The sequence below is a fragment of the Melozone crissalis genome, unplaced genomic scaffold (assembly GCF_028551555.1).
Source record: "Melozone crissalis strain CALT ecotype California unplaced genomic scaffold, PUWL_Pcris_2 ptg000048l_1, whole genome shotgun sequence".
NCBI classification, from domain to species: domain Eukaryota; kingdom Metazoa; phylum Chordata; class Aves; order Passeriformes; family Passerellidae; genus Melozone; species Melozone crissalis.
In genome coordinates this window covers 107,397-134,620 of record NW_026535826.1, presented here as the reverse complement: position 1 = coordinate 134,620, position 27,224 = coordinate 107,397, and the positions used below count along the sequence as shown (strand labels likewise).

Genomic DNA, 27,224 nt, shown 5'->3' with positions numbered 1-27,224 from the left:
GAATCCTCCGGCCCGAGGGGCTGGAATGGAATTCCCAGGGGAATTTTTAATTCCCGATAAATTAGAATTTATCCTCAAAATTTATTCCCAAGAGAAAGAGGAATGCGGCCAGGAAACTGCTCCTGGGTTTTCTTCTGGGTCCAAGGCAAGGGGAGTTTCCTGGGATATCCCAAAGGTGTCAGGACACAGATTTTGGGATCTGCAGGTCCAATCTCAAACAAAAATTTTCCCAATATTTCAGGATTATTCCACTTCACTCATTCCCTGAAAGTGTAATCCCATAAATAAATATTCAAAATATTTCAGGATAATTTCTCTCTACTCCTTTCCTGCAGGTGCAGCCCCATAAATAAACATTCCCTGTCCCGGGATTCAGGGATTTGCCACTTCACATCCTTTATTTGGGAAGGAAATGAAAGAAATAAATTTATTTGTTTTAAAATTTGGCGAAGACACCTGAGGTTACTGAAGTGACAGAACCCTCGTGGGGGAGAATGCCCCACCCCAACACCATAACTCAGCAGCAGAAAAGGAGAAAATGCCCCCAAAACCCCCAAATCCATCCTGGCAGAGCGGACCCTTCACAGATCCCTTTAAGCCGAGCTTTGGTGCCGCTAATCTCAGTTTCAGTTTCAGGTCCCGTCGCTATTTTGGTGTTGCCGCTGTCACCAAGGCAGGGCGGAGCAGAGGAAGGGGAGAGTGGGGTTTGTCTAAATTAGGAAATCACCCCAAAAATCTGCAGAACAGGGCCACAGCTGCTCCACGCCCTGCTCGGGACTGATGGTTTCAATTTATCCACTAATGAAATTAATGTGAAGCTTAATTAGAGCTGGTTTTAGCACCCGTGGGAAATCCTCAAACCCATCCCAAACCCCTTCACATCCATTTTGGGTAGTTTCATCAAAATTTCCCATTCCTGGGACATGCAAAGCCGCAAAATATATTTCAGCCTCGGGACGGATGTGAGTCAGGGCTGAGCTGATTGGTGTCACTCATTAATTACTCGTTAATGACTCATTAGTTTGTTCTGATCCATGCTGGAGCAGTGTCAGTGACTTCTTCCACATATTTTTGGGGGGAAACCTCGAAGATGCCAGAATCTGGCTGCTTTTTGTCTGCCAAAGGCCTAGTCATGATTAATTAATTAATTAATTAATCAGTTAATCACTCAGCAATTATTAATTCCCGGGTCACAGCCCCAGAATTCCTAATGAGCAACTGAGGGGAGTGGAAAATTCCAACTCATCCAAAATCTGTCCCACCTTGTCCCCACCCTGTCCCCTCCTGCTGGTCCCTCAGGGCTTTGGGCGGGCTCCGAGTTGGGAATTTTCTAGATCTGAGGAACTGAAGGATCTTGGACGGTTTGGGTAGGACAGGACCTGAAATTCCCTCCAGTGCCATCCCCGCCATGGCAGGGCCACCTCCCCATGTCCCAGGATGGCCTAAACCCTGTCACACCTGGCCTGGGACACTTCCAGGGATGGAGCAGCCACAGCTGCTTTTGAAATTCCCAGCCAGGAATTCCTGCCCAAAATTCCATCCATCCCTGCCCTGCGGGAGTGGAAGCCATTCCCTGTGTCCTGTTCCTCCATCCCTGTGTCCTGTCCCCTCTGCAGCTCTCCTGGATCTCCTTGAGGCCCTGGAAAGGCTCTGGGGTGTCCTTGGAACTTCTCCTTGCCAGACTGGAGAATCCCAAATCTCCAACTTGTCCTGAGAGAGGAGGGATGGGATCCATGGATGGATGGATGATGGATGGATGGATGGATGGTTTGATGGATGGATGATGGATGGATGGATGGATGGATGCATGGATGGATGGATGGATGGATGGATGATGGATGGAGGGATGGAGGGATGGATGGATGGATGGATGGATGGAGGGATGATGGATGGATGGATGGATGGATGATGGATGGATGGATGGATGGAGGGATGGAGGGATGGATGGATGGATGGATGGATGGATGATGGATGGAGGGATGGAGGGATGGATGGATGGATGGATGGATGGATGGATGGAGGGATGATGGAGGGATGGATGTGTGAGGATCCAGATGTGCCTCTTGGAGGTTCCCCTGTGTCCCTCCACTGCCCAGGGCTGCTCCTCTCTCCCCCCTCTCCCCCCTCCTCCCTGCTCCACTCCCCCCTCTCCCCGTTCCCCTCCCCGTTTCCTGCGCCTCCGCAGCCCCCGGCCGGATGCGGCTCCGAGCCCGAGGGGCCGCGGGCGCTTCCTGCCCGCCCCCGCCGCCGCCCCGGGCCCGCCCCGTGCACAGCGGGCACCGGGGACTGGGCACCGGGCACAGGGCACAGGGCACCAGGGACCGGGTACCGGGCACAGGGCACAGGGCACCAGGGACCGGGTACCGGGCACAGGGCACCGGGCACAGGGCACAGGGCACCAGGGACCGGGCACCGGGCACAGGACACAGGGCACAGGACACAGAACACTGGGCACAGGGCACAGGACACCAGAGACCTGGCAACGGGCACAGGACACCGGGCACAGGGCACCGGGGACCGGGCAACGGGCACAGGGCACCGGGCACTGGGCACCAGGCACAGGACACCGGGCACAGGGCACAGGACACCAGAGACCTGGCAGTGGCACAGGGCACCGGGCAGTGGGCACCGGGCAGTGGGCAGTGGACACTGGGGACTGGACACCAGGCAGGAGGTGTTGGGCACCAGGTACTGGGTACTGGCCACAGCAAAGTGGGCAAAGTGGTGACTGGGTGCTGGGCACTGGGCAAGAGGCAGCAGACATTGGGCACTGGAATTTAAATGGAATTTAAATAGAATTCATTGGAATTTAATTTCCATTAAATAGGAATTTAATCCTTTCAAAGTTCAAGTCCAAGGATCTCCACGGACAAGGGAAGGGAGGAAATCCCGAATCTGATACCAGGACAATCCCAAATCTTCAGGATACAAAGGCCAGAATTTCTTAAACACAAAAGATAAAAGGAAAAGGGGAAAAAGGGGGGGGGGGGGGGAAAGGGGGGAAATCCTTGGAAAAAAGGGAGTTCAGGCTGAGTGAATTCCCGCCCCTGCATGGATTTTCAGGGATTGGGATAAAGGGAAAATCGTGGGTGGAATGCTTGAGGGGTGCTCAAAAAATCAGAATTTTTGGGCTTGGGTTGAAAGAAATCGCAGGATGGGCCAGGCTGAGATCCCAAAGTTTTTTGGGATGAGGAAAAGGAGGCTCAGGATTATGTTGGAAATGTTAAAATTATAGAATATTCAGAGCAGGAAGGATGAATGGTGTGAAAACCCTATAACTCCTCAGGAATTGTGGCTGATTTGGGATTGGAGTGTTTGGGGGAGAATGTTGTGCCAGGAAATCCATCCCAAAACTCTCCAGGAGTATAAGGGGTGGGGGGATAAAAGAGCCCAGAAAAGAAATATTCCAAATATTTAGGATCTTTTCACTCATTTCCAGCATGTGTAATTCCCTAAATAAATATTCCCAATATTTCAGGATAATTTCTCTCGACTCCTTTCATACAGGTGCTATCCCCTAAATGAATATTCCCAATATTTCAAGATCCTTTCTCTTCACTCATTCCCTGCTCACACAATCCCATAAATAAATATTCCCGATATTCCAGGATAATTTCCCTGCTTTCCCGCTGATTCCCACCGCCCCTCCTGCCTCTCACAAACCCCCAAGGGGGGAAGGAACATTTTTCTTGTTCCCAAGGTGCCAAGGGGTTAAATCCCTTTTCTAGAGGAGTCTCGGGCCAGGACAGCCGGTGGCGCTGGCGGAGCCGGGATCCGGGAATTTCGGGATAATGGGATTTACGGAGCGCTGCCGGCTCATCCCTGCGGAGCGCTCCATGGGGAACGCATCCTCAGCGCGATGCCAGCCGGGCACAGGAGGCTGGAGGGGGAAAAAACCCCAAAACCCTCATCCCAAAGCCTTGGGGAATGGTTCAAAAAATCCCCAAAAAATCCAAAATATCACCCGCGCGCAAACCCGCCCGCCCGGCCGCGCCGAGATCCGTGAACCGCAAATTTTACCGGAGCGTGCGGGCGGCGCCGCCATGATTGTACCGGGGAGGGGGGGGACGGGGACACGGGGACAAACTGGGGGGGACTGGGACAAACTGGGGGCGATGGGGACGAACCGGGGGGGACGGGGACAAGAGGGGGGACCGGGATAAACGGGGGGGACGGGAATAAACGGGAGGGGAACGAGCAGAAAGAGGGGGACAGGCAGAAAGGGAGGGGGGGACCTGCGTGGTGCGGGGCCACATCCGTCACCCCCCGCTGTCCCCGCGCTGTCCCCCGGTCCCTTCATCAGCCCCTCGCCCCGCCCGCTCTTGCGGCTTCTCGCTGTCCCCGCTGTCCCCCCCGGCGGTCCCCCCGGGAGAGGCGGGGAGGGGGCAGCACGGAGGAGGAGGAGGAGGAGGAGGAGGAGGAGGAGGAGGAGCGCGCAGAGGGAGGCGGGGGGGCAGGAAACCCTCCTGGAAGTATGAAGGAGATGGTGGGAGGCTGCTGTGTGTGTTCCGACGAGCGCGGCTGGGCGGAGAACCCGCTCGTCTACTGCGACGGCCACGGCTGCAATGTGGCCGTGCACCAAGGTGAGCCCGGCACGGCCCCCCCCGAGCCCCTCCCCGAGCCCCCCGAAACCCCCCGGGGACGGGGCGGGGTGAGGATGGGGGCGGCGGCGGCGGGGGGGGCGCGCTTTGTTTTAGCGCTATTGTTCCAAATAACGGTGTCGCCGCCGAGGTGGCGCGGCCGCGGAGGGGGGGACGCGGCGGGGACACGGCCGGGCAGGAGTTGGGGCAGCAGCGGAGCCGCCCCGGGGGTGGCGAGCGGGGGGATTTCTCCGCTGCCCCCCCGGTTTAGCGGGGAGGGGAAGGGGGGGAAGAGGCGCTGCCGCCCCCAGCCCGGCCCGGGGGTGCCGGGGGGCGCGGGGAAAAACCGGAGGGGGCGGCGGGGCCCGGAGCTGCCTCCTGCGAGGGTAGGGAGGGAGGAAGGCAGCCTCCCTCCTCCTCCTCCTCCGCCTCCGCCTCCTCCGCCCGCTGCTCCCGGCGACACGGGCGATTTGCATTTTAAATGACTCCGAGCCCGCCCCCAGCGCTCGGTAGCGGGCCCGGAAAGTTTGTCGTCGGCTCGGTGAACAAAACAAATCCGGATTAAAATCGGTATTCGAGGCAGCGGAGGAGTGGCGATCCCTGCTCGGTTTGTTTGGAACGCGCCCAGGGTTCCGGGCTGCTCGGGCCGCGCTGTTTTCCCGGCTGATGTTATCCCGTTCCTGTCCCGGTTGTTGTTGTCCCATCCCTGTCCCGGTTGTTGTTTTAGCCTGTCAATTTCCCAGTTGTCGTTTTATCCCATCAATTTCCCAGTTGTTGTTTTTTCCCATCAATATCCCGGTTGTTGTTTGCCCATCCCTGTCCCGGTTGTTGCTTTTATCCCATTCCCGTCCCGGTGCATCTCCAGCTCCTCCTGCTCACTCTCGTCCATTCCCTGTGCTCGCTTCTGGTTCTGGGTGTCCGTGGGTCCAGCCCTACCCCTGTCCCTGTGTCCAGCCCTGTCCCTGTCCTTCTGTCCATCCCTGTCCCTGTGTCCAGCTCTGTCCCTGTCCCTGTGTCCAGCCCTGTCTGTGATCCTGTGTCCAGAACAGCTTCAGAGGGTCAGGAACAGTTTGAGAGAAGCAAGAGCTGTTCCAGAGTCTTAGGAGGAGTTGTGGATTTTCCAAACCAGATCCAGAGGGGCAGGAACAGGTTCAGATTTTCAAGAACAGTTCCGGAGCATCAGGAACAGTTTTGGATTCTCAAGAAGAGTTTTAGAAGCACAGGAGAAGTTCCAGAGGGTCAGGAACAGTTTTTAAGGATCAGGAGCAGTTTCAAATTTTCAAGAACTGTTCTAGAGCATTAGGAAGAGTTTGGGATTTTCAAAACTAGATCCAGAGGGTCAGGAAGAGTTTTGGATTTTCAAGAAGAGTTTCAGAAGTGCAGGAGCAGCTCCAGAGGGTCAGGAACAGTTTCAGATTTTCAAGAACAGTGCCAGAGCATCACTAAGAGTTTCAGATTTTCAAGAAGAGTTCCAGAAGCACAGGAGGAATTTCAGGGGGTCAGGAACAGTTTTTAGGGGTCGGGAGCAGTTCCAGAGTGTCGGGCTGAGTTCCAAATATTCAATAACAGCTTTTAAGGGTCAGGAACAGTATCAGATTTTCAAAAACAGTTTCAGACCATCAAGAAGAGTTTCAGATTTTCAAGAAAAATTTCAGATTTTCAAGAAGAGTTTCAGAAGTGCAGGACCAGCTCCAGAGGATCAGGAAAAGTCTCTGAGCCTGGTTTGAGTCTCAGTCTGTGCCTGTGGGAAGTTCAAGGAGTTTATTTGGGGTTTTTGGGGGCCCTGCAGGATGTGGTGATTCCCCTTTTGGAGCCCAGCCCAGCCCCTGCGGCTTTGGGGAGGTTTTTATTCCCCAAATAACTCAAACCCCAAAAAGGAACCCTGGGGACTCAGAGAAAAACAGGGAAGAAAACGGGAAATAAACAGCGAGAAAAAAGAGGAAAAAACAGGGATAAATGGTAAAAAACAGGGAAAAAGCAGGGGAAAATGGGGTAAAACTGGGAAGAAAAGTGGGAAGTAAACAGGGAGAGTGAAATTCCCGGGAAGCCCCGGGTCCATCTTTAGCCCAGGCTGAGAGCCAAGAACGAGCTCAGCTGGAGCCAGTAGGGGCTGCCAGGGGAAAACAGGGAAAAACAAGGGGAAAATGCAGAATATGAGCTGAAAATAAAAATTATTAATGGCGTTAACTCCTTTATAGAGCTCTTGTTTTCCATCAGATAGTTCCATGAATATCCTGAATTTTTAATGAAAAGTTGTGTTCCAAAGAGGAGAAAATCCCCAAAACAAGGGGAAAAAAAGGTCAAAAATGAGCAAAAAATACAATTTATAAATGCTCTTAATCCTTTTTAGGGGCCTCCATTTACCACTCATGGTTTCCTCAATATTTTACTTTTTTTTTTTAATTTTATTTTGTTTATTTTGCTTTTTTTTCTCTCAAGATTTCTTGGTGCTGAGCTTGTTTTTCTCCCTGATTTTCCTCCTGTTTATTTCCAGCCTGCTCCAAGCATCTTTAAACCCCCAAGAAATCAGAAATGAATGGATTTAAAATTGTTTAATTTGGGGTTTTTTGCCTTTTCCTCCAGCTTGTTATGGAATTGTCCAGGTTCCCACCGGCCCCTGGTTCTGCCGGAAATGCGAATCCCAGGAAAGAGCCGCCCGAGTGGTGAGTAGGGAAAAATAATGGATGGAGTTCTCCAAGATTTTTGGGTGTGGGGCCTGTTTAAAAATTCAAAAACCCCCAAAAAGAAATCACAGGAGAGATTTTCCTACACCAGATTTTGGGGCACCCCAAAAACAATGCCACACCCTCTCAGCCTGGATTTGGGGTGACACCAAACTCAATCACGACCATACAACCAAAACTTCTCCCGAAAACTGGAGGGAGAAAACCTCATGAGAGGCGGAAAGAAGGAGCAGAGAGAGATAAAAACTCAATTTCTTTTTTACTCTGAGTTGCCGCTTTTGGTTTTACTCCTCAACCACAGCCCCTAAAACTGGCCCTAAAAAAGCCCCAAAAGCAAAACTTTGCCCTGGGCATTTAAATCAAATTTTTAGGGCTTTTTTTGAGGTGTTTGTTCCCCATAACCTCCTCAGTCCTCATTCCCACAGCCCTGTTCTGGCAGCAGCTCCTTTTTGGGGCAAAAATAGGGATTTTCTGGTCCTAAACTTGGAATTAAATGGATGAAATTTGAATTTTATTGATTAATTTTTATTCAATTTGAATTTTATAGATTTAATTTGAATTTTATAGATTAAACTTTATTTAATTTGAATTTTATTGATGAAATTTGCATTTTTGGGATTAAATTTCAGTTTTATTGATTAAATTTGGATTGAAATTCAAGTTTTATTGATTAAATTTCAATTTTTTCCATGAAATTTGAATTTTATTGATGAAATTTCAATGTCATCAATTAAACCTAGTTAAACCTGACGGAATCTGAATTTTATAGCTGAAATCTGACAAATTTTATTTATTAAATTTAAATTTTATCAATTACAGCTGATGAAATTTGAATTTTATCAATGAAATTGGGTGAATTTTGGTGTTTTATCTCCCTTCCAGAGGTGTGAGCTGTGTCCCCACAAGGATGGAGCCCTGAAGCGCACGGACAATGGGGGTGAGCCATGGAATTCCCACCTGGAAAATCCCAAAATCCACCCTCCCCCTTTTGCCCACAAAATTCCCTTTTTGGAGCCTCCACCAAAGGAGGTGGTTTTTTCCCTGCCTGAGCTTGGATTGGAATCAAAATGAGCCCAAAATTGTGGGATTTTGGGGTTGATCCCACAGGAATTTCCCAATCTGTGGGATCACGGTGGGATCCAGGCCCCATCCCAGAGGATTTTCCATGCAGGATTTTCCTGCAGGTTTTTGGGGATGGAATTTTTTGAGATGGAGTTTTTTATGGAGACAGAGGTTTTTTGGGACGGGAATTTTTGGGATGGAGGTTTTTTAGGCACAGAAGCTTTTAAGGATTGAGATTTTTTTGGGCGGGTGAAGAATTTTTGGGTTCCATGCCAAAATAGAGGCTATTTTGGCATGGAACTTTTTTTAGGATGGAGGATATTTTTTGCAACAGAGATGTTTTTGATGTGTAGTTTTTTTGGCATGGGGTTTTTGGGGACAGAAGATTTTTCTGGCATGGAATTTTTTTTTTGGGGGGGTTCCCAGACTGAATTCCCATTTTCCCTTCCTTTTCCAGGCTGGGCCCATGTGGTGTGTGCCCTGTACATCCCCGAGGTGCAGTTTGCCAACGTGCTCACCATGGAGCCCATCGTGCTCCAGTACGTCCCCCATGACCGCTTCAACAAGGTAAAATCTGGGATTTCGGGATTTTGGGATCATCCCGTCTCCCCACAGCTCCTTCCCGGATTATCCTGACCCCACAGCTGCTCAGATTCCATTAAAAACCAAGGAAATCCCTGGATTTGCTAGGAAATTTTTGGTCTTCCCCATCTATCTTCCCCAAATTGATGGAATTTGAGGAATTTCTTTGTGGAACGATGGGAATCAGTTGGATCCATGGAATTCGTTGTTGGATCCTCCGTATTTTTGGGGAGAAAATGGGAATTTCAGGAATTTCTTGGTGGGACGACTTGAGCCAACTGAATCTATGGAATTCTGTGTTAGATCCTCCATATTTGGATGGGTTTTGGGGGAGAAAATGGGAATTTGAGGAATTTCATGGTGGAACAACTGGAACCAAAGGAATCCATGGAATTCCATGTTGATTCCAATGGGATGGTTGGGATTTTGGGGAAAAAGGAAAAGTTTTGTGTATCCCACCGGGGAGTATCCTGGATTCATAGAAATCCCTCAAAATTTCCTCGATGCCCCAGAAATTCCTTGACAGGAGTGGAAGGTGGGAAAGGTTGGCACTCACCAAGCTTCAAAACCCCTCCCGACCCAACACATTCCATGAGATTTGGGAATCCCTGGAGGCTTTTCCTCTTGGAAAATGTGGTTTTTTCCTGTTTTTTTTCCCCCTTCCCAGACCTGCTACATCTGCGAGGAGCAAGGGCGGGAGAGCAAGGCGGCCTCGGGGGCCTGCATGGCCTGCAACCGCCACGGCTGCCGCCAGGCTTTCCACGTCACCTGGTGAGATCCCCGGGAATTCCCTCTGGAATGTGCCCCCAGCTGCTCCTTCCCTGCCCTGGCTCGGGGGGCTCGTTCCCTCAGGGTTGTGGGGTTTGGGGTTGATCCCCCCCATGGGGTTATTTAGGACTGGAATTGCCCCTTCTTCCTCCTCACCCTGGAGATTTTTCCAGGTTTTTCCAGGAAGTTCCCAAAGTTCAGGAATTCCATCGGAACCTGTGGAATCTGATGGATTTTTCTTTTTTTTTTTTTTCCCTGCTGATTTTTCTTTTTTTTCCTCCATTTTCCTGCTGATTTTCTCGAGTTTCCCCTGTTTTCCTACCAATTTTCCCATTTTTTCCCTGTTTTCCCTCCGATTTTCCTGGATTTTCCCTGTTTTTCCTGGGATCAGTGCACAGATGGCCGGGCTCCTGTGTGAGGAGGAGGTGCTGGAGGTTGACAATGTCAAATACTGCGGCTACTGCAAATACCACTTCAACAAAATGGTGAGATCCAGGAATTCCAGGGATTCTGGGCTTCCCAATTATTTAGAGAACTTTTATTTATTCAGGGAATTTCATTTGTTTTAGGAATTTCATTTCTTGAGGACATTTTTTATTTATTTTGGAAATTTTCATGTATTTCAGGAATTTTTATTTTATTTGGTGGGTTTGATTTATTTAGGGAATTTTATTTATTTAGGGAACTTTCATTTATTAAAAAAAAAATAGTTTATTTTTCTTGCCCTTTTCTCTCTTCTCCTTTTCAATCTTTTTTCATCCTTTTTCATCTTCTTCCCCCTTTTCCTTCTTTTTTTCCCCTTTCCCTCTTTTCTTTCCCCCTTCCCCCTTTTTTTCCCTTTTTCCTCATTTTCCCCCTTTTCCCTCTATTTTTTCCCCTTTCCCTTCTTTCCTTTCCCCCTTTCCCTCTGTTTTTTTTTCCTGTTTTCCCCCCTTTTTCCCCATTTTCCTCCTGTTTTCCCCCAGAAGACCTCGCGCCATTCCGGGAGCAGCTCCTTCCTCCCGGGCAGGAGGAGCCGCTCAGCATCCCCAGCCCAGGAAAAGCACCTGTCCCACCACGAGCGGCCAAAAAAGGTGAGAAAATCTCCAAAACTCCCAAAATCCCCCAAATTCACAGGATTTGTTTATGGGATCAGGTGCTGGAAAACTGCTGGAATGGGGATTTATTAAAATTTCTTTATGGGATCTGGCTCTGCCCTTCCCAGTGTTGGGAATTCCGGCATTCCAGAGGTTCCTGGTTTTTTTTCCAGAGCCGCAAGGACAAGGAGAGGCCGAAGCAGAAGCACAAAAAGCGGCCGGAGTCCCCCAGCAGCCTTCCCCCAGCACCTGTGGCCGTGGCTGCTGAGAAGGTACTGGGGAAAATCCCCCAGGAAAATGGGAAAAGGGGCGGGAAAATCCACCCAGAAAATCCAGCCAAAAAAATGGGGAAAGGAGCAGGAAAATCCACCCAGAAAATAGGGAAGGCCAGGAAAATGCACCCAAAAACCCAGGGAAAGGGGACAGGAAAGTCCGCCCAGAAAACTGGGAAAAGGGCAGGAAAATCCACCCAAAAAAAACCAGGGAAAAGGGGCAGGAAATCTACCCCGAAAACTGGGAAAAGGGCATTCTCACCAGGCCATTCCCACCCCCAGGCCCCTCTCCCCTTCCCTTCCTGAGGAAAAATCCGGACGATTTTTCCTGCTGAGCCCATAAATCCAGGAGGGTTTAATTCCCGCATCTGGGGCTGGCAGTAGAAAATCCCAATTCTCTCTCCCCGGAATTCCCCCGTTCTCATCCCTTCAAATTCCGGGCACATCTGGCGCCTGCAGCTGTCGAGGGATTAAATCCAGGGATGGACTTGGATCCCAGGAATCATCCCAAAAAGGGCTCGGTCAGGGTCAGGGATGTCAGGAAGGTCCCACATTTTGGGCTATCCCATAATTACAGGAATATTTTTAATTTTGGTTGTAATGTTACCTAAAATGGGTGACTTTGGAGCCCTTGGGTCTGGATTTGAAGGGAATTGGGATTTGAGGGATCTGGTTGCGGGTTCATCCCTCTTTCCCTCCAGCTGAATTCCCATAATTCTCCCTCTCATCCCAAAATTCTGGATTTCCTGGCATCTGCCCAGGTTCTTCACCCTCCTGTCTCCCCTGGCTCCTGCAGCTCAGCTGGAATTTGGGAACATCTGGTGTTGCTCCAACCCCTGGGAATATTCCCAGCCGGACCTTTGGGATGGCCGCGGGTATCCCAGGGAATCTCCTGTCCCATGCCAAGGATGAGGAAATTCCCCCAGGGAATCTCTGATCCCACCCTATTCCCAAGGAAATCCCCCAGGTGGGATGGGAGTGGTGGGAGCAGCACACCTGAGGCAGGAATCTGAAATCCCCAATGGAACTGGGAGGTTTCCAAAATCCAGAGGTTTTTGGAGCTGGAGACTCTGCTCCCTTCCCCCTTTAATCCCCTGCGGTTTCCTGGGATGAGCCCAATCCCTGGGATGGAATTCTCGGCGCCACTGAGCAGCAGGAGATGTCCCAAAGTCCCTTTTGTGCGGGGAGCGACCCGAGCTGAGTAGCCCTGGGTGGGCAGAGGGGGCAATTCCCACTTCAGAGGGGAGAAATTGTGGAAATCGGGAAATTTGGGAAAAATGGGAAAATCAGGAAAATGGGGAAAAAAGGAGCCCCGGCTGCAGCCAGCTCTGGTCCCTGGGGTCACCCCAGTGTCTGTCCCCTCCCAGGGCTCCAGCAGCCACCACGAGGCCACCAAGGAGAGCTCAGAGGTGGCCAGGGCAGAGGCCAAGGGCAGGAAATCCTCGAGCCACGGCAGCAGCCACAAGGGCAAGAAGACGGGAAGCGGCAAAAGCTCCGCAGGCTTTGGATCTGCCCCAGCTGGGGGAACCTTCCAGACAGCTGGTGAGGGGCAGGAGGAGGAGAAGGGAGAGGGAGAGGGAGGAAGGAGGAAGGAGGGGGATGGAGGAGGAGGAAGAGGAGAAGGAGGAGGGAGAGGAAGGAGAAGAAAGGAGAGAGGGGAGGGAGGAAGAGGGGAGGGATGAAGGACAAAGGGAGAAGGATGGAGGAGGAAAAGGAGAGGGATGAAGGAGGAAGAGGAGTGATGGAGAAGAGGGGAAGGATGAATATGGAGGAAAAGGAGAAGAAGGAGGGAGAGGGAAAGGTGGGAGAGGAGAGATGGGAGAGGAGAGGAAGGAAGAGGGGAGGAATGGAGAAAAGGAGAGGGATGGAGGAGGAAGAAGACAGTGATGAAGTACAGGAGGCAAGGGATGAAGGAGAAAAGCAGAGGGATGAGGGAGAAGGAGGAGAGCAATGAAGCACCAGGACCCCTCCCCAGCCCCTCGGGCTGACCCCACGTGTCCCCAGGCTCCTCCTGCGGCCTGCCCGGCTCTCAGGACTTCGCGCCCTTCCCCAAGCTGGAGCAGGAGGACGAGAAGTTCCGCAAGGCCGCCAGCTCCAGCTCCTCCTCGCACTGCTCACCGCTCTCTGAGGGCCCCAAGGCCGACGTCTTCGAGCAGAAGGTCATCTTCTCCGGCTTCGGCTCCATCATGCGCTTCTCCACCTCGGCTGTGGGCCAGCCGCGAGCCCGCGACGCCTCGCCCGTGGACTACAAAGCCTCCAGCACCCTTGGTGGCCCCGCGGGTGGCACGGGTGGCACGGCTGGCGCCGCCGGGAGTGGCCACAAGCGGATGCCGTCGCTGGGCGCCGAGGAGGGAGAGGTGCTCAAGGAGAAGAAGCACAAGGGCAGCAAGAAGAACAAGCACGGCCCCGGCAGGCCCAAGGCGGGCAAAGGCAAAGAGGTTTTGGGGGCCCAGCTGGCTGGGTCCACCTCCACCTCCTCCTCTCCCTTCTCCGGGGGATCCCTCGTCAGCTCCAGCGTCGGGAATTCTTCCCGGAGCTTCAGCCACCCCGGGAGTCTGCCCAGCCTCAGCATGGAGTCGCCACTGCTGGGCTCAGGTGGGTCCCCCCTTGAGGGATTCAGGTGTGCTCAGATCCCTTTTCCCTCCTTTTCCAGAATTTTCCAGTGCGTTTAGCCATGTCCAGACCTGCCTGCACAGGGTTCTGTCTCCTGAATCCATAAAAATCCACATCCTCTTCCTTCACCCTGGAATCTCCCTTGGATCAGCTTCCCAAAAGTTGAGGAATCTCCTCTCCCTTGGGAGAAGCCGTATCAAAAGGAATCTCTCCCTGGGAAGAGGCGGGATCAGAAGGGATCTCTCCCTGGGGATTAGCGGGATAAATTGGAATCTGTGTCCCGCAGGGATCTACACGAGCAACAAGGACCCGATCCCGCTGGGCGCGGCGCTGCGGGCGGTGTGCAGCACGCCGCTGCCCTCGGGGCTGCTCCCGCACCAGGGCGGCTCCGCCCTGCCCCAGCTCAGCCGCTCGCCCTTCGCCAGCTCCATCCCCGCCTCCTCCTCCGCCGGATCCACCACGCAGGTGAAGCCTGGGACGGGCAGGGGCTCGGGACTGGGGGCACGCGGGAATGGTGACAGTCGGGATTGGGGACAATTGGGACGGGGAATAGTCGGGATTGGGAACAGTCAGGATTGGGGACAGTCGGGAATGGGGACAGTCGGGACAGTGAACAGTCAGGACTGGGAACAGTTGGGAATGGGAATACTCAGGACAGGGAACATTTGGGAATGGGAACAATTGGGACAGGGAACACTCAGGATTGGGAACACTTCCACTGGGAAGAGCAATTGGATCCACACCATTCCCAGGGCTCCTGGCTCCCAGCCAGCTCTGGGAATGTGCCAAGCCTCTCACCAGACTTCCAGGAGATATTTTTAACACGGGAGCTGGGAAGAGCTGCAATAATGAGGATACTTTCCTGCTTCCCGTGCAGGTGTTTTCCCTGGCGGGTTCCACCTTCAGCCTCCCTTCCTCGCACATTTTTGGGAGCCCGCTGACGTCCGGGCTGTCCCTGAACCCCCTCCTCAGCCAGCCGGAGAGCAGCCGGGCAGGTATGTGAACTCCCAGGTATGTCCGGGTTGGCATTCCCAAGGGCTCTCCCACCAGGACAGGACAGGACAGGAGGCCGCCGCTGCATTCCCAGCTTTTCCAGCTGCTGTCCCTCGGGGTGACAGCCAGAGCTGCCATGGGGGGACAGGGATGGTGTCTTTGCCAACTGCACCTCGGGAGCGTCCCTGGAGAATGGGTGCCCCCTGGAAAATGGGTGTCCCTGGAGAATGAATGTCCATGGATAACAAGTGTCCCTGGAAAATGGGTGTCCCTGGATCATGAGTGTCCCTGGATGATAATGGCTGTCCCAGGATAATTGGATGTCCCTGGATAATGAGTGGCCCTGGATGATGATGGGTGACCCTGGAGAATGGATATCCCTGGAGAATGGATATCTCTGGAAAATGAATGTCTCAGGAGAATGAATGTCCATGGACAATAGGTGGCCCTGGAGAATTGGGTGGCCCTGGATAATGAGTGTCCGTAGATAATGATGCATGTCCCAGGATAACTGAGTGGCCCAGGAGAATGGATATCCCTGGATAACGAGTAACCCTGGAAAATGAATGTCCCTGGAGAATTGGGTGTTCCTGGGGAATGCGTGCCCGTGGTTTGGGTTGGGTTAAAGATGGGTGGGGACACCTCCCATTACCCCAGGGTGCTCCAAGCTGGCCTGGGACACTTTCAGGGATGGATCAGCCACAGTTTCTCTGGGAACTCCATCCCAGCCCCTCCCCACCCTCACCGGGAGGAATTCCTTCCCAAAACCCCATCTATCCCTGCCCTATTCCAGTATAAACCCATTCCCTATGTCCTATTCATCCCTCCCTTGTCCCAAACCCCTCTCCAGCTCTCCTGGAGCCAATTCCAGCACTGGAAGCTGCTCCAGGATCTTGCACTGGGAGATTCTGGCCACATCCAGGAATTATGGATATAACATGGATTATTCCTGCCTGGAAGAGTGTCTCAGTAGAACATTCCCAAAGAGCCAGGATCCCCTAGCCCTGTCTGGAGGAGCTGCCCAGCCCCAGCTGGGTTTGCTCATTCCCAGCAGCAGTAGGAAATCCCTGCTCTGGGTATCCTGTTAGGAATCCCGGCATTCCCTGCAGGAGATTTCCCGGATTCCTGCACGTGGGAATGTGTGGGAAAGGAGAGGAGGGGCAGGGAGGCAGCTGAGGCTGGAGCCACCACATCTGACAGGGCCCAGGGAAAAGGGGAGTGAGCGTTCCAGGGATAGGAAGATAAAAATGGGATTTATCCTGGATTACCCTTGGAATGGCAGATATCCTGCACATGTGCACAGCAGCCCCATCCCAGATTTCCTGGGGCACAGGGATGGCTCTGGAGGAAGGTTCTGGATGCCAAAGCTGAGCTGGGCACTGCTGAGGGCACAGCTCAGATCCTGGGGGCAGTTTTAGGATCCTCCCAAAAAGGGCATGGAGGGACTGGAGCGTGGCCAGGGAAGGGTTTGAAGTGCCAGGAGTGGCTGAGGGAGCTGGGAATGTTTATCCTGGAGAAAAGGAGGGTCAGGAGAGACCTTCTGGATCACCACAAGTCCCTGACAGGAGGAGACAGCCATGGAGGCTGGGGTCTGCTCCCAGGGAATGGGGACAGAAGGAGAGGGAATGGCCTCAGGCTGGGCCAGGGGACGTTTAGGTTGGATATTGGGGAATTTCCTCATGGGAAGGGTGGTCAGGCATTGGAACAAGTCCCCGTCCCTGGAAGTGTTCCAAACTGCGTGGATGTGGCACTTGGGAACAGGCTGAGTGGGAGTAGGGCTGGGCTGGGTTAATGATTGCCCTCCTGACCTTGGAGGGCTTTTCCAACCCGAACCATTCCATGATTCCCTTGAAGCTCCTTAGGGAGCACTTGGAAACCTCCAGGAACCCGGGCCGGCTCTGGGGGAAGGATCCTCAATCCCGGCTGACATTAAAGCTCTGCTCCAACCTGATTCTGTCACTCCCTGGAGACTGACAGCCGATCCCCTGGGATTACCGCATCCAGCCGGGGCCAGGGGCCGGGGGCAGGGCCTGGCACGGGATTTGTCCCTCCTTCCCTCCCTGCGGCCCCGTCCCCCGGCGGCTCCGGCAAAACCGGCTCCAGGCTTTGCAGAGCTCCGCCTGGCCGGGCGCAGAGCGGCGCCGGGGTGACCTTGCCGGGGTGACCGCCCCGACCGTGCCGAGGTGCCAGGCGGTGCCAGCGGCTCCTCCCCGGGGGAGGCGCCGGCGGGGCCGCCCTGCGCAGCGCGGGGCCGGCGCTGCTCGGTGCGATGCTGCCCGGGGCCGCTCGGTGCTGCCCGGGGCTGCTCGGTGAGGCTTGGTACCGGTGCTGCTCGGTGCTGCTCGGTGCAGTTCGGTACTTCCCGGGACTGCTGGGTTCTGATGCCGCTCGGCACCACCCGGTGCCCCCCAGCGGGCACTCACCGGGCACACACCGAGCACTCACCGGGCACCGGGCGCCGCTGACCCCGGGCCCTCTGTCCCTGTCCCCGCGCAGAGCCTGACCTGGAGGATTGCGGCTTCGGCTGCCGAGGGACGTCCCCGCAGGAGAGCCTGTCCTCCATGTGAGTGTCCCTGGGGACAGCGGGGATACCATGGGGACAGCGGGGACAGGGCACAGCCTGGGGGGGACTGAAACAGCTCCTGCCCCGCTCCTTGGGGTGTGGGATGGGATGGGATAGGATGGGACGGGACGGGACGGGACGGGACGGGACGGGACGGGGTGGGATGGGATGGGATGGGATGGCAGGACCCGGAGGGCTGCGGCCACTCGGCGCCAGGCTGAGGAGCCATGGGAGCAGGGAATGGAACAGGAATGGAGCGGGAATTCAATAGGAATGGAGCCGGGAGTGGAGCAGGGTCCCCCTGACGCCCCCGGCCCCCCCAGGTCCCCCATCAGCAGCCTGCCGACCCTCTTCGACCAGACCGTGTCGTGCAGCAGCAGCGGGCAGCTGGACAATGTCCCGCAGGCCACCCCCAACATCGAGCAGCTCCTGGAGAAGCAGGGCAACGGCGAGGCCGGGGTGAACAGTGAGTGTGGCCGGGGGGCGGCGGGGCAGCTCCTGGGGCTCTCGGGGTGGGAGCCGCTGGGATTTTGGGGTTGTGCCCGAGGGCAGCGGAGCTGGGCGTCGACAAAGCCCCAGTGTGTGCCAGGGGTAAGATGGGGTGCAGCGCTGTGGGGCCAGTCCCTCCTGCTCTGGGGTTTGATTGGGAATCCTGTGATCCCCTTTCCTCTTTCCTCCCTTCCCTCTCCTCCATTTGTTCCTGCCCTCCCTCCGTCCCCCACAGTTGTGGAGATGCTGAAGGCACTGCACTCGCTGCAGAAGGAGAACCAGCGGCTGCAGGAGCAGATCATGACGCTGACGGCCAAGAAGGAGCGGCTGCAGCTGCTCAATGTCCAGCTGTCCGTCCCCTTCCCCGTAGTCACCAGCAGCAACGGCCCGGGCAGCCAGTCCCAGTACATCCTGCCCGCCAATGGTGAGGGCACCAGGGCTGAGGGCACCGAAACTGAGGGCACCCAGGGACGTGTTCTTGTGCCCCGGGGGTGGCCGAAGGGTCACAGAGGGCAGGATCTGTCCCACGGCCACCTCAGGGTCCAGCCCTGACTCTGCTGCCTCGCCCCTCTCCCCTCCCAGTCTGCGGCGGTGACTCCCTGAGCATCAGCAAGAGCCCCCCGTGCAAGAATAGCTTCGGCATCGAGAACTCGCTCTCCACGTCCTCCGAGGTACAGCGGCCCCTGCGGGCACCGGCGGCCGGGCAGGGCCTCGGGCAGGGGCAGCGCAGCAGCCCCAGGGCTCAGTAGCCAGCTGGTAAATCCTGCTAGCCCAGGCTCAGAGATCAGGTTCTCCATGCAGCGGATAGAGTAGCTGAGAGCTGGAGCGCCAGGTGAGAGCGCTTCCAGGTGATCCTGGACATCCAGCAGGGCTCTGGGACCCCTCTGAGTTCTGGGACCCCTCACACTCGAGCCACCCGAGCTTCCCCCTTCCCACCCCGAGCTGCCCCGGGGCAGCCGCCCCAGCCCGATGCTCTGTGTCCGTTTCTCCCCCAGGACCCTCACTCGGGCTGTCCCAGCAGGAGCAGCTCCTCCCTGTCCTTCCACAGCACCCCCCCGCCCCTGCCCATGCTGCAGCCCAGCCCCGCCTCGCTGCCCCTGCCCGGGGCGCAGCAGGTGAACGGCCTGGCCAGGGCGGCGGGCGGGGGGCTGGCCGGAGCCTCGGGGGGCAGCCACGGCCTCTCGGCGGTGCCCATGGTGGACGGCCTGCTGGGCAGCCTGGCCGGAGCCCAGCAGATGCCGCTCAACGGGATCCTGGGGAGCCTGAACGGAGCGCAGCCCGCCCCGCCTCTGAGCGCGGCCCCGGCCCTGCAGCTCTCCACCAGCCTGAGCAGGTGAGGACGGACGGCGCTGCCCTCTGCAGCCCAGCTCAGCTCCGGGGAGGGAGGGAGGGAGCGGTTCTGGCCGCGCTGGAGAGCCTGGCTTAGTGCCCCATGTTCACCAGCCATTGTGTCCATAGGGAGTGGACCAGCAGGAATTTTAGCAGCCACTAAATTGGACCCCTGGTCCTTCACAAGCTGCGGAATTATCCATGTATCCCTGGTGAATTTACCTGCACGTGGTCCCGCAGAGAGCTGGAGAGCTCAGCCAAGGCGTTTCCCAGCTCTTGCCAAATGTTGCTTCTCACAAATACGATCCTCCCTCACTCCTGCACCTGGGATGCTGCTGGGCATGGAAGGAAGTCTTTTCAGCTGCTGTGTCTCTCTGTCTTCCCGCAGCGTGGCCAGCCTGAGCCCCCTGACGGAGCAGCAGCGGCACGTCCTGCAGCAGCACGAGCAGCAGCTCCAGCAGCTGCAGCAGCTCCTGACTTCCCAGCCGCTTAACCCGGTAAGGGACGGAGGGGAGGGGAGGCTGGTGGTGCTGGGAAAAACTCAGAACAGAGAGGAAAATCTGAAATATAAACTGGAGGTTCTCTCCTGTCCTTGAATCCTCTGAGCCTTTTGAGTCTGAACCCACTATGGGCTGGGTGAGGGAATTCAGAGCTGGTTTGGGAATTTAGGATGAGGAAGCATCCCAAATCCTGAGGATCAAAGCTCCGGGCTGGGGGTGTGGCAGCTCCCAGGGAGGTGGGATTTGGGCTCTTTTTATACCAAAGGAAAGAAGTTTAATCTGAGTTTGCCACATCCTGAGGGGGTGAGAAGGTGGGAGCTCCGGGAAACCGAGAAGGGGAAACTGGGAGAGCCGTTCCCCCCTGGAGATGCATCCCAGGATGCAAATCCTACTGGATCCCAGGCTGGCCCCGGGCTCCCAGGTGTCGTGGGCCAACAGGAGAGGCAGAACATGCCAAGGACCCTGCTGGGGGTTAGAGAGAGATAAAACCTGAATTGTTTCAATCCCAGGCAGCTCAGCCGTGTGTGAACACATCCACACAGAGAGCTGGAGGTGCCCAGGGGGCTCCACAGCTGGCTCAGGGTTTTGGGGTTACTGAAAGGCCTCCAAAAGGTGACTGCTCTGGGGTTCTTGGCTCCCTGCCTGCACCCCCTGTCCTGGGAATGGAGATGGAGAGGTGACAACAGGTCCCTGAGGTGGCAAACCCCAGCCCCTGGCCTTGCAGAGACCTTGGCGCTGTCCCCACCCTGCCTGGGGTGACACGGGAGTGCCACTAGCGCTATCACCAGGGCTGGGCTGTGCCCGTTCCACCCAGGAGCCCAGCTTGCTGCTCTGGATGCATTTCTGGGTCAGGCTATTTTTATATCCCAGGAAAAGCCAATTTCCGAGGGCAGCTGATGTCACCGTGTCACCCACAGGGACAGGACAATGGCAGCTCCAGCTGCCACGAGGGTCGATGGTTGCCATAGTGATTCCTGTGGTTTTCCCGGATTTCAGGGAGGTTTTCCTGGATTTCAGGGCATCCCTTGGGATGCACGTGAGCTCTGAGCCTGCTTCCCCTGGGTCCCGCTCACCTGGAATTCAGGAAGGAATTCAGAGCCAGTTTGGGATTTCGGGACGGTGAATTCCACAGATTTGAAATTGCTGCATTGATGGGTTTGAATTGTAGAGGATTTGTGTCAGAGCACTCTGTCTCCACTGTGTCCTCTCTGTCCCTGCTCTGTCCCCGCTCTGTTCCCGCTCTATCCCCACTCTGTCTCCACTCTGTCCCTGCTCTGTCCCTGCTCTATCCCCGCTCTATCTCTGCTCTGTCCCCGCTCTGTCCCCACTCTGTCCCCGTGCTATCCCCGCTCTATCCCTGCTCTGAGCCGTGTCCCGGCTGTTCCCACAGGAGCAGCAGGCGCTGGTGTTCCAGATGATGCAGCAGATCCAGCAGAAGCGGGAGCTGCAGCGGCTGCAGATGTCGGGCTCGTCCCAGCTGTCCCTGCTGGCCGCCACCTCGGCCCCGCTGCACCCCAGCCCCAGCACGCTGCTGACCTCGGCCGCGCCCAGCGGGAGCTCCCTGCTGGCCTCGCTGTCCCCGCAGCAGCTGAACCCCGGCGGGACCCTGCTGGCCCCCCAGGCCACCCCCCCGCTGGGCTCGGGGCCGGCCATGGCCCCCAACCCCTTCCTGAGCCTGCAGCCCGACGGCAGTGCCCCGAAAGGAACGGTGGGTAGGGGGCTGGCATGGGCTGGGGCTGGGGACAGGCTGGGACAGGGTGGGGACAGTGTGGGGATAGTCTGGGGACAGCCCTGGGGACAGCATGGGAACAGCTGGGGAAGGATGCAATTCCTTCCTTCTCCAGTCCCTGACCCTCAACCCCTGTCCCTCAGTCCCTGTCCCCCAATCCCTGTCCCCTTGCCCTGATTCCTGTCCCTGCAATTCCTTCCTCCCCCAGTCCCCGTCCCGCCAGTCCATGTCCCCTCTGATCCAGCCGTGTCCCCGTTTGTCCCCACAGCCCCTGGGTGACAAGGGCGCTCCCCTGGCGCAGGACAAGGGCTAGGAGTCCCCCGGCCCCGAGCCCGCAGCCAATCCTCTCCCGGGGACCGCGGCTTCCCCGCGGCACCAGCAGAGCCCAGAGCTCCAGGAATGGCCCAGGAGGAGCCTTGGGAGCCACAGCGGCTGTCACCGCCCCAGTGCCACCAGGAGTGAAGGTGGGGTCACCTGTCCCCTGCTCCATGTGCTGGAGGGGACTCCAGTGGATCCTGCCAGGAGCGTGGGGAGCGCCCACGGTAACAGAGACCCCCCAGAGCCTCGGGGAAGGACGTGGTGGCACCTGGAGGTGCCCAAGAATGGGACTCTCAATGTGGCACTGCCAGGGAAGGATGTGGTGGCACCTGGAGGTGCCCAAGGATGTGCACTGCTGGAGAAGGGACATGGTGGCACCCGGCAATGTCCCAAGAGCCAACACTGGATGTTGCACTGCTGGGCAAGGATGTGATGTCACCTGGCGGTGTCCAAGGATGTGGCCCTGGATGTGGCACTGCCAAGGGAGGACATGGTGGCCATGCCCAGATGGGGACATCCAGATGAATTCCCAAGCTGAGGTTTCCCTGCTTTTCCCACTGGGCTTTGCTCCAGCTGGAAGACGATCCAGCCTGGAAGGACAGATGGATGAGGATGGACAGAGGTGGGAAGGAGGTGGCACCACCTGGGAGGATGTTGTCACCTGTGCCAGCTGCCGGAGGGACGGGGCTGTCCTTCCCTCCTGGAATTCCCGAAGGCCAACATCTCAGCTGGGGCCACAGCTGGAATTGTCTAAGGTCAGGAGCTCCTGGACCTGGGAGAGGATTCCTGGACCAGAGTTTGGAGATGAAAATCTTTGTGGGGAGGAGAATCCCAAATGCGGTCCCTGCGTTTTCCCACCCACCACAAATCATTCCCACAAAACCACGTTCTTCCACTGATCCTGGGAAGAGGGATCTCCAAGGAATGGGACAGTGACCACAGTCCTGAGCCTGGGATGGCAGAAGTTCCATTGTTCTCCACCTTTTGACCTTGATTCCATCTCCAGCCTGGAATATCTACTGGGGATCGGCTTCCTCTGAGCTGGGATGGATGGATGGATGGATGGGTGGAAGGAAGGAAGGAAGGAAGGAAGGAAGGAAGGAAGGAAGGAAGGAAGGAAGGAAGGAAGGAAGGACAGTCAGAGCAGCTCTGGGAAGGGGAACACCAACACCAAATGCACCAATGCCCCTCCTTCATTCATCCCTAGTAAATCCAGGACTCCTGGGAATGCTCCAGCTGACGGAAACTCCTTTGGGAGAGCCCCAAATCCCAAATTTTGGACCTTCATGCATGTTTAGCACATCCCCACTGCCCTTCCTGCTTTGCACTATTCCTGTTATCAGCAGTGGGGCTGCGCTGATGGTGCTGGCAAAGCTCGCCCCAGGCGAAATCCTCCACTGAATTTCCTTTTTTAAACGTTTATTTTGTTTTATTTGTTTTTTTTCTCTAAGATTCACACCACAAGGGTTGTCTTAAAAAAGAAAAAAAAAAAAAAAAAACCAGAGAAAAAAATAATACCAAACCCTTTCTGCTCCCAGCTTGGAGCTCTGAACAGGACAGAGCTGCTGGCTGCTCAGAAATAGAAATATACATTAAATATATAATGGGATTTATCTATCCAGAGGTTATAACAAGCTTTGGAAGCTGTTGGGGAGCCCCATCCTTTGGGATCCCCGTCCCCAAACCTGCTCCGGCACAATTCCCTTCTTGCACTTTGAAATTCCTTTGGATTTTTCTCTTTTTCCCCCCACCCTGTGCTGGGTCATTCCCCTTTCCTTGGCACCCCTGGAGGTGCCACCCAAAATCCTCCTGGCATGGGGACACCCCTGGTAAAGGGACACCCCTGGCACGGGGACCCCAGGTCCCCTCCACCTCCCTCCTGAGGAGCCTCGGGCTTGGCAGTGATGATGAAAGCAAATTAAGTCACAAACTGGGGCTAAAATGTGGAATTTTGGGGCTGTCCCCCAGCCTGTTTTGGTGTGGGGTAGCTGTGCCTGCCATCCGGCAGATCCTCGGGATTTGGGGACAGCCAAATCCCAGCTTTGGGCCAGCAGGAGGATGGGCAGGGGGCTCTGCCAGCTGGGTGTAGCCAGGAGTTGGGGTTTATTTTAATTTATTTTTTGCTTTTTATCACAAATCCCAAATCCCCGCATTGCTCTGGAATCCCAAATCCCTGGAGTGCTGCCCACAGCCTCCAGCCCCATCTGCAGCCCAAATAACCCCAAAGTTGTGCCCATATGTCCCAGTTCTTGCAAAATCCAGCCCCGGGAGTTTAGAGATCCCTGTGAGGAGCAGGGAGGGAGGGCTGGGAAGGGAATTGTTCCCCCAGGACACCCAAAATCCGAGTTGGGATCATCCCCGATTTCGGGTCGGTGCCCAAATCCCTGGACAAGCCCAAGGCACCAAAGGGGTCAGTGAGAGGCACTTAGGGCACATTTCCGCAGAGTCTGGAAATGCTGGAATTGGCTCCTGCGGGAATGCTGGGGAGCCCAGGCTTTGGAAGAGGAAGGAAAGCTGGGAATTTGGGGTTTTTTAGGCAGGATCACAACCCGGGGAGCTGGATCCCTCTTGGTTCTCCAGGAATTCCCAGAGCTGGATCCAGGAGTTCCCAGAGCTGGATCCCTCTGGCTCCCCAGGAATTCTGGGATTCGGGGATCAGGGACAGAAAGCACTTACACCTCTCCCTGTGCCCAACCTTCCAAAGGCTCCCAAACCCCGGGAATTGTCACCTCCAGCCACCCCAAATGTCCCTTGGGCAGAGTGAGAAGGGGGAGCTGGGAAATTCCAGGTGAATCCCTGTGGAAAAAAAAAACAAAAACGGGATAGCAGGGGGAAGGGAAAGGAAAAAAGGAAAAGCTAAAGATGATCTGTGTTTCAGTTGCACTGGGGTACGTTTCTTTACCCGTTTTGATGCTCTCATTTAGGATTGTTGCATGTATCCTTTTGTGTTTTTTCTTTATTTTATTCATTTTTAGGTTGTTTGGTGGTTTTTTAATATTAAATGAAAGAGAAAAATGTGTATATTTTTGTGAATTTAAGGTAATGTAGCCAAGATATATTTTTTTCACTCTGCTTGACTGGTCTTTATTATAATAAATAATATTAATATTAATATTAATATTAATATTAATATTAATTGCGAGTTGGTTTTTAATAAGGATAAAGGGGGCAAATTTAAATGGGAATGGGAATCCCCTGCCTGGTGCTGGGAATGTGTGAAGGAATCCCAAGTCAGGGATGGTACCCAGGCAGAAATGAGTGCAAAAAGGAGGAGTTTTCCCAAAGAAACCCCAATGATTGCCCCCATTAAATCCCAAATCCTCTTGCTGTGCTGGTGAGCAGCTCCTGAATCCTCCTCTTTTCCAAGGATTTATTCCTTGGAAGCCCCAAATCCACAGGCTTGTCCTGCCCCTGCTTTGGCCCCTTTCTTGCCCAAAATCGGGTCTGGAGCCATGGAATAAGCCACTCCCATGTCAGGATTCCGGGAATTCCCACTGGAAAAGCCACTCTCAGACAGAATTCTGGGAATTCCCATTGAAAAAGCCCTCCCAGCCAGGATTCCGGGAATTCCCACTGGAAAAGCTCTCCCAGCCAGGATTCCGGGAATTCCCAGGGCCGAGGCTGAAGGCCCGAGGGGCTTCAGGGAGGAAACTGAGGCACAGAGAGGGAGGGATGTGCTCCTGAGCCAGGTGTTATGCCTGGGAAAGGGAGCCGCACCGGGATCAGGACAGACTGGGATATGGGGCAGTGGGAGTGGGCATCGGGAATGGGAACTGGGACCCTGCACTGGGATTGAGATCTGGACGGGGACTGGGGCCCTGGGAGTGGGTAACAGGATTGGGCAGGGGGGGACCGGGCACCGGGACCGTGCAGAGGGATCGGGAATCGTGACTGGGACCGGGATCGGGAATCGGGATCAGCACTTGGATGGAGCAGCGGGACAGGGACCGGTGATGGGAACGGGAATCAGGATCGCTTACTGGGAGCGAGTACCGGAGTGGGATCGGGCACCGTGACTGAGAGCGGGAACCGGGACCGGCACTGGGAACCGGGACCGGGCACTGAGATGGAGCAGCGGGACCGGGACCGGCACCGGAGGCGGGTGACGTGGGGGGGCGGCGGTACCGAGCCCCGGGACCACTCGCCCGCAGAGGCAGCGGTACCAAGCCTGGCTCGGAACGGCCCCACACGGAGCAGCCGCGCTCCCGCCGGGCCCGCCCGGCTCTTCCGGTGGCGCCGGGAGGAGGAGGAGGAGCCGCACGGGGAAGGTCACCGGGAGCGGCGCCGGGACCATGCTGCGGCCCAGAGCGGCCGCGCTCCTTTCGCTGATGAGGGCGGCAGGGGGCGGCCGCCGGTACCGGGACCCCTCGAGGGGGGCGCGGGTCCCGTCGCTCTGCTCCGCGCCCCCCCCGCAGCCGGTGATCGCCGCCAAGGAGCCGTTCCCGGTGGAGCTGCAGGCGGGGAAAACCTACGGCTGGTGCGCCTGCGGGCACAGCAAGCGCCAGGTCGGGCGGGGAGACTCGGGAGAACCGGGGGGACCGGGAGAACCGCGGGGGGGGAGGGGGGTAGAAGAACTGGGGGGGGTCCAGGAGAATCGGGGGGTCTAGGAGAACCGGGGTGGGGGGGACAGGAGAACTGGGATCCCGGGAGGTTCCAGGGCGTTCTCGGGTCGGGGACTCCGCGGTGGCTCCCGGGGGGCTCCGGGGGATCTGGGATTGGGAACCCCCGGGGGGCTCTGGCGGGTCCGGGGGCTCCGGGTATGGGATGGGATGGTCACAGTGGCCCCGCGGGAGCATCCGCCCACCCCCAAACCCCTGCTTGACGCCGTTCCCGTTTGTCCGCAGCCCTTCTGTGATGGTTCCCACAAGAAGGAGGCCCCGGGGCTGTCCTCGCTGCTCTTCACCCCCACCCAAACCGGCCCCGCGCTGCTCTGCGGCTGCAAACGCACCCGGAGGCCCCCGTACTGCGACGGCTCCCACCGGGAGGACGCGGTGCAGGCGGCGCCGCTGCCCCCCCGCTCCTGAGCGGGGCTCGGCAGCACCGGCAGCACCGGGATCCCCATCCCGACCTCGTCACGGCCGCACGGGGGGGAGGAGAGGCTCCAAACCCCAATGAAATCCTGATTCTGGAACGCCGGGAGCCGCCCCGGACCCCAAATCAGCCCCTGGACAGTGGGATTGGAGGGAGGGGCCTGGAGGTGTGAGAGCCCTGGGGTGGGGCACCTGTGGGGTTTGGAATGGAGGAACCTGTGGGATTTGGGATGCAGAGGCCAATGGGATTTGGGCAGGAGGAGCCTGTGGGGTTTGAGATGAGGGGACCTGCAGGACGTAGGGTTTGGCAGGAGGCTCTGTGGGATTTGGGCTCTGTGGGATCTGTGGGATTTGGAATGGAGACGCCAGTGGGATTTGGCAGGAGGCTCTGTGCGGTTTGGCAGGAGGCTCTGTGGGATCTTTCAGGAGGCTCTGGGCAGCTGCCCCTGTGGTGTTTGTTCATTTCCAAAGCCGGTTTGCAAAGGTTGAACCGAAGACAAGCCCTGGAGAACGGGGTTATTCCCAGGGATTGGGATCGTTCCCGGAGATTGGGATCATCACCAAGACAATAAACGTGACCTGAACACACCGAGCAGTCTGGGATGTACTGAGAGGGAAACCCGACACCAAAACGCC

General features: G+C 56.0%; 2 protein-coding genes across 3 annotated transcripts; both read left to right on the top strand.

Annotated features, from left to right (window-relative positions):
• Positions 1-4,455: 4,455 nt before the first annotated feature.
• On the top strand, positions 4,456-24,353 carry MLLT6 (MLLT6, PHD finger containing). 2 transcript variants are annotated; one of them, XM_054286476.1, is made up of 20 exons: positions 4,456-4,583; positions 7,164-7,243; positions 8,147-8,201; positions 8,784-8,893; positions 9,576-9,679; positions 10,068-10,161; positions 10,645-10,749; positions 10,926-11,024; positions 12,392-12,566; positions 13,029-13,619; positions 13,924-14,102; positions 14,515-14,632; positions 17,127-17,193; positions 17,517-17,659; positions 17,918-18,106; positions 18,265-18,353; positions 18,678-19,015; positions 19,400-19,508; positions 20,902-21,219; positions 21,509-24,353. In XM_054286476.1, exons 1-20 carry the CDS (start codon positions 4,475-4,477, stop codon positions 21,551-21,553), a joined length of 3,117 nt encoding a protein of 1,038 aa, XP_054142451.1. In that variant the 5' UTR covers positions 4,456-4,474; the 3' UTR covers positions 21,554-24,353. The 2 variants fall into 2 exon arrangements, with proteins under 2 accessions (XP_054142451.1, XP_054142450.1); XM_054286475.1 differs by having other exon boundaries at positions 10,642-10,749.
• Positions 24,354-25,822: 1,469 nt separating this feature from the next.
• Positions 25,823-27,176, top strand: CISD3 (CDGSH iron sulfur domain 3). The gene is made up of 2 exons (XM_054286499.1): positions 25,823-26,063; positions 26,403-27,176. Exons 1-2 carry the CDS (start codon positions 25,851-25,853, stop codon positions 26,580-26,582), a joined length of 393 nt encoding a protein of 130 aa, XP_054142474.1. The 5' UTR covers positions 25,823-25,850; the 3' UTR covers positions 26,583-27,176.
• The last annotated feature ends 48 nt before the right edge of the window (positions 27,177-27,224 follow it).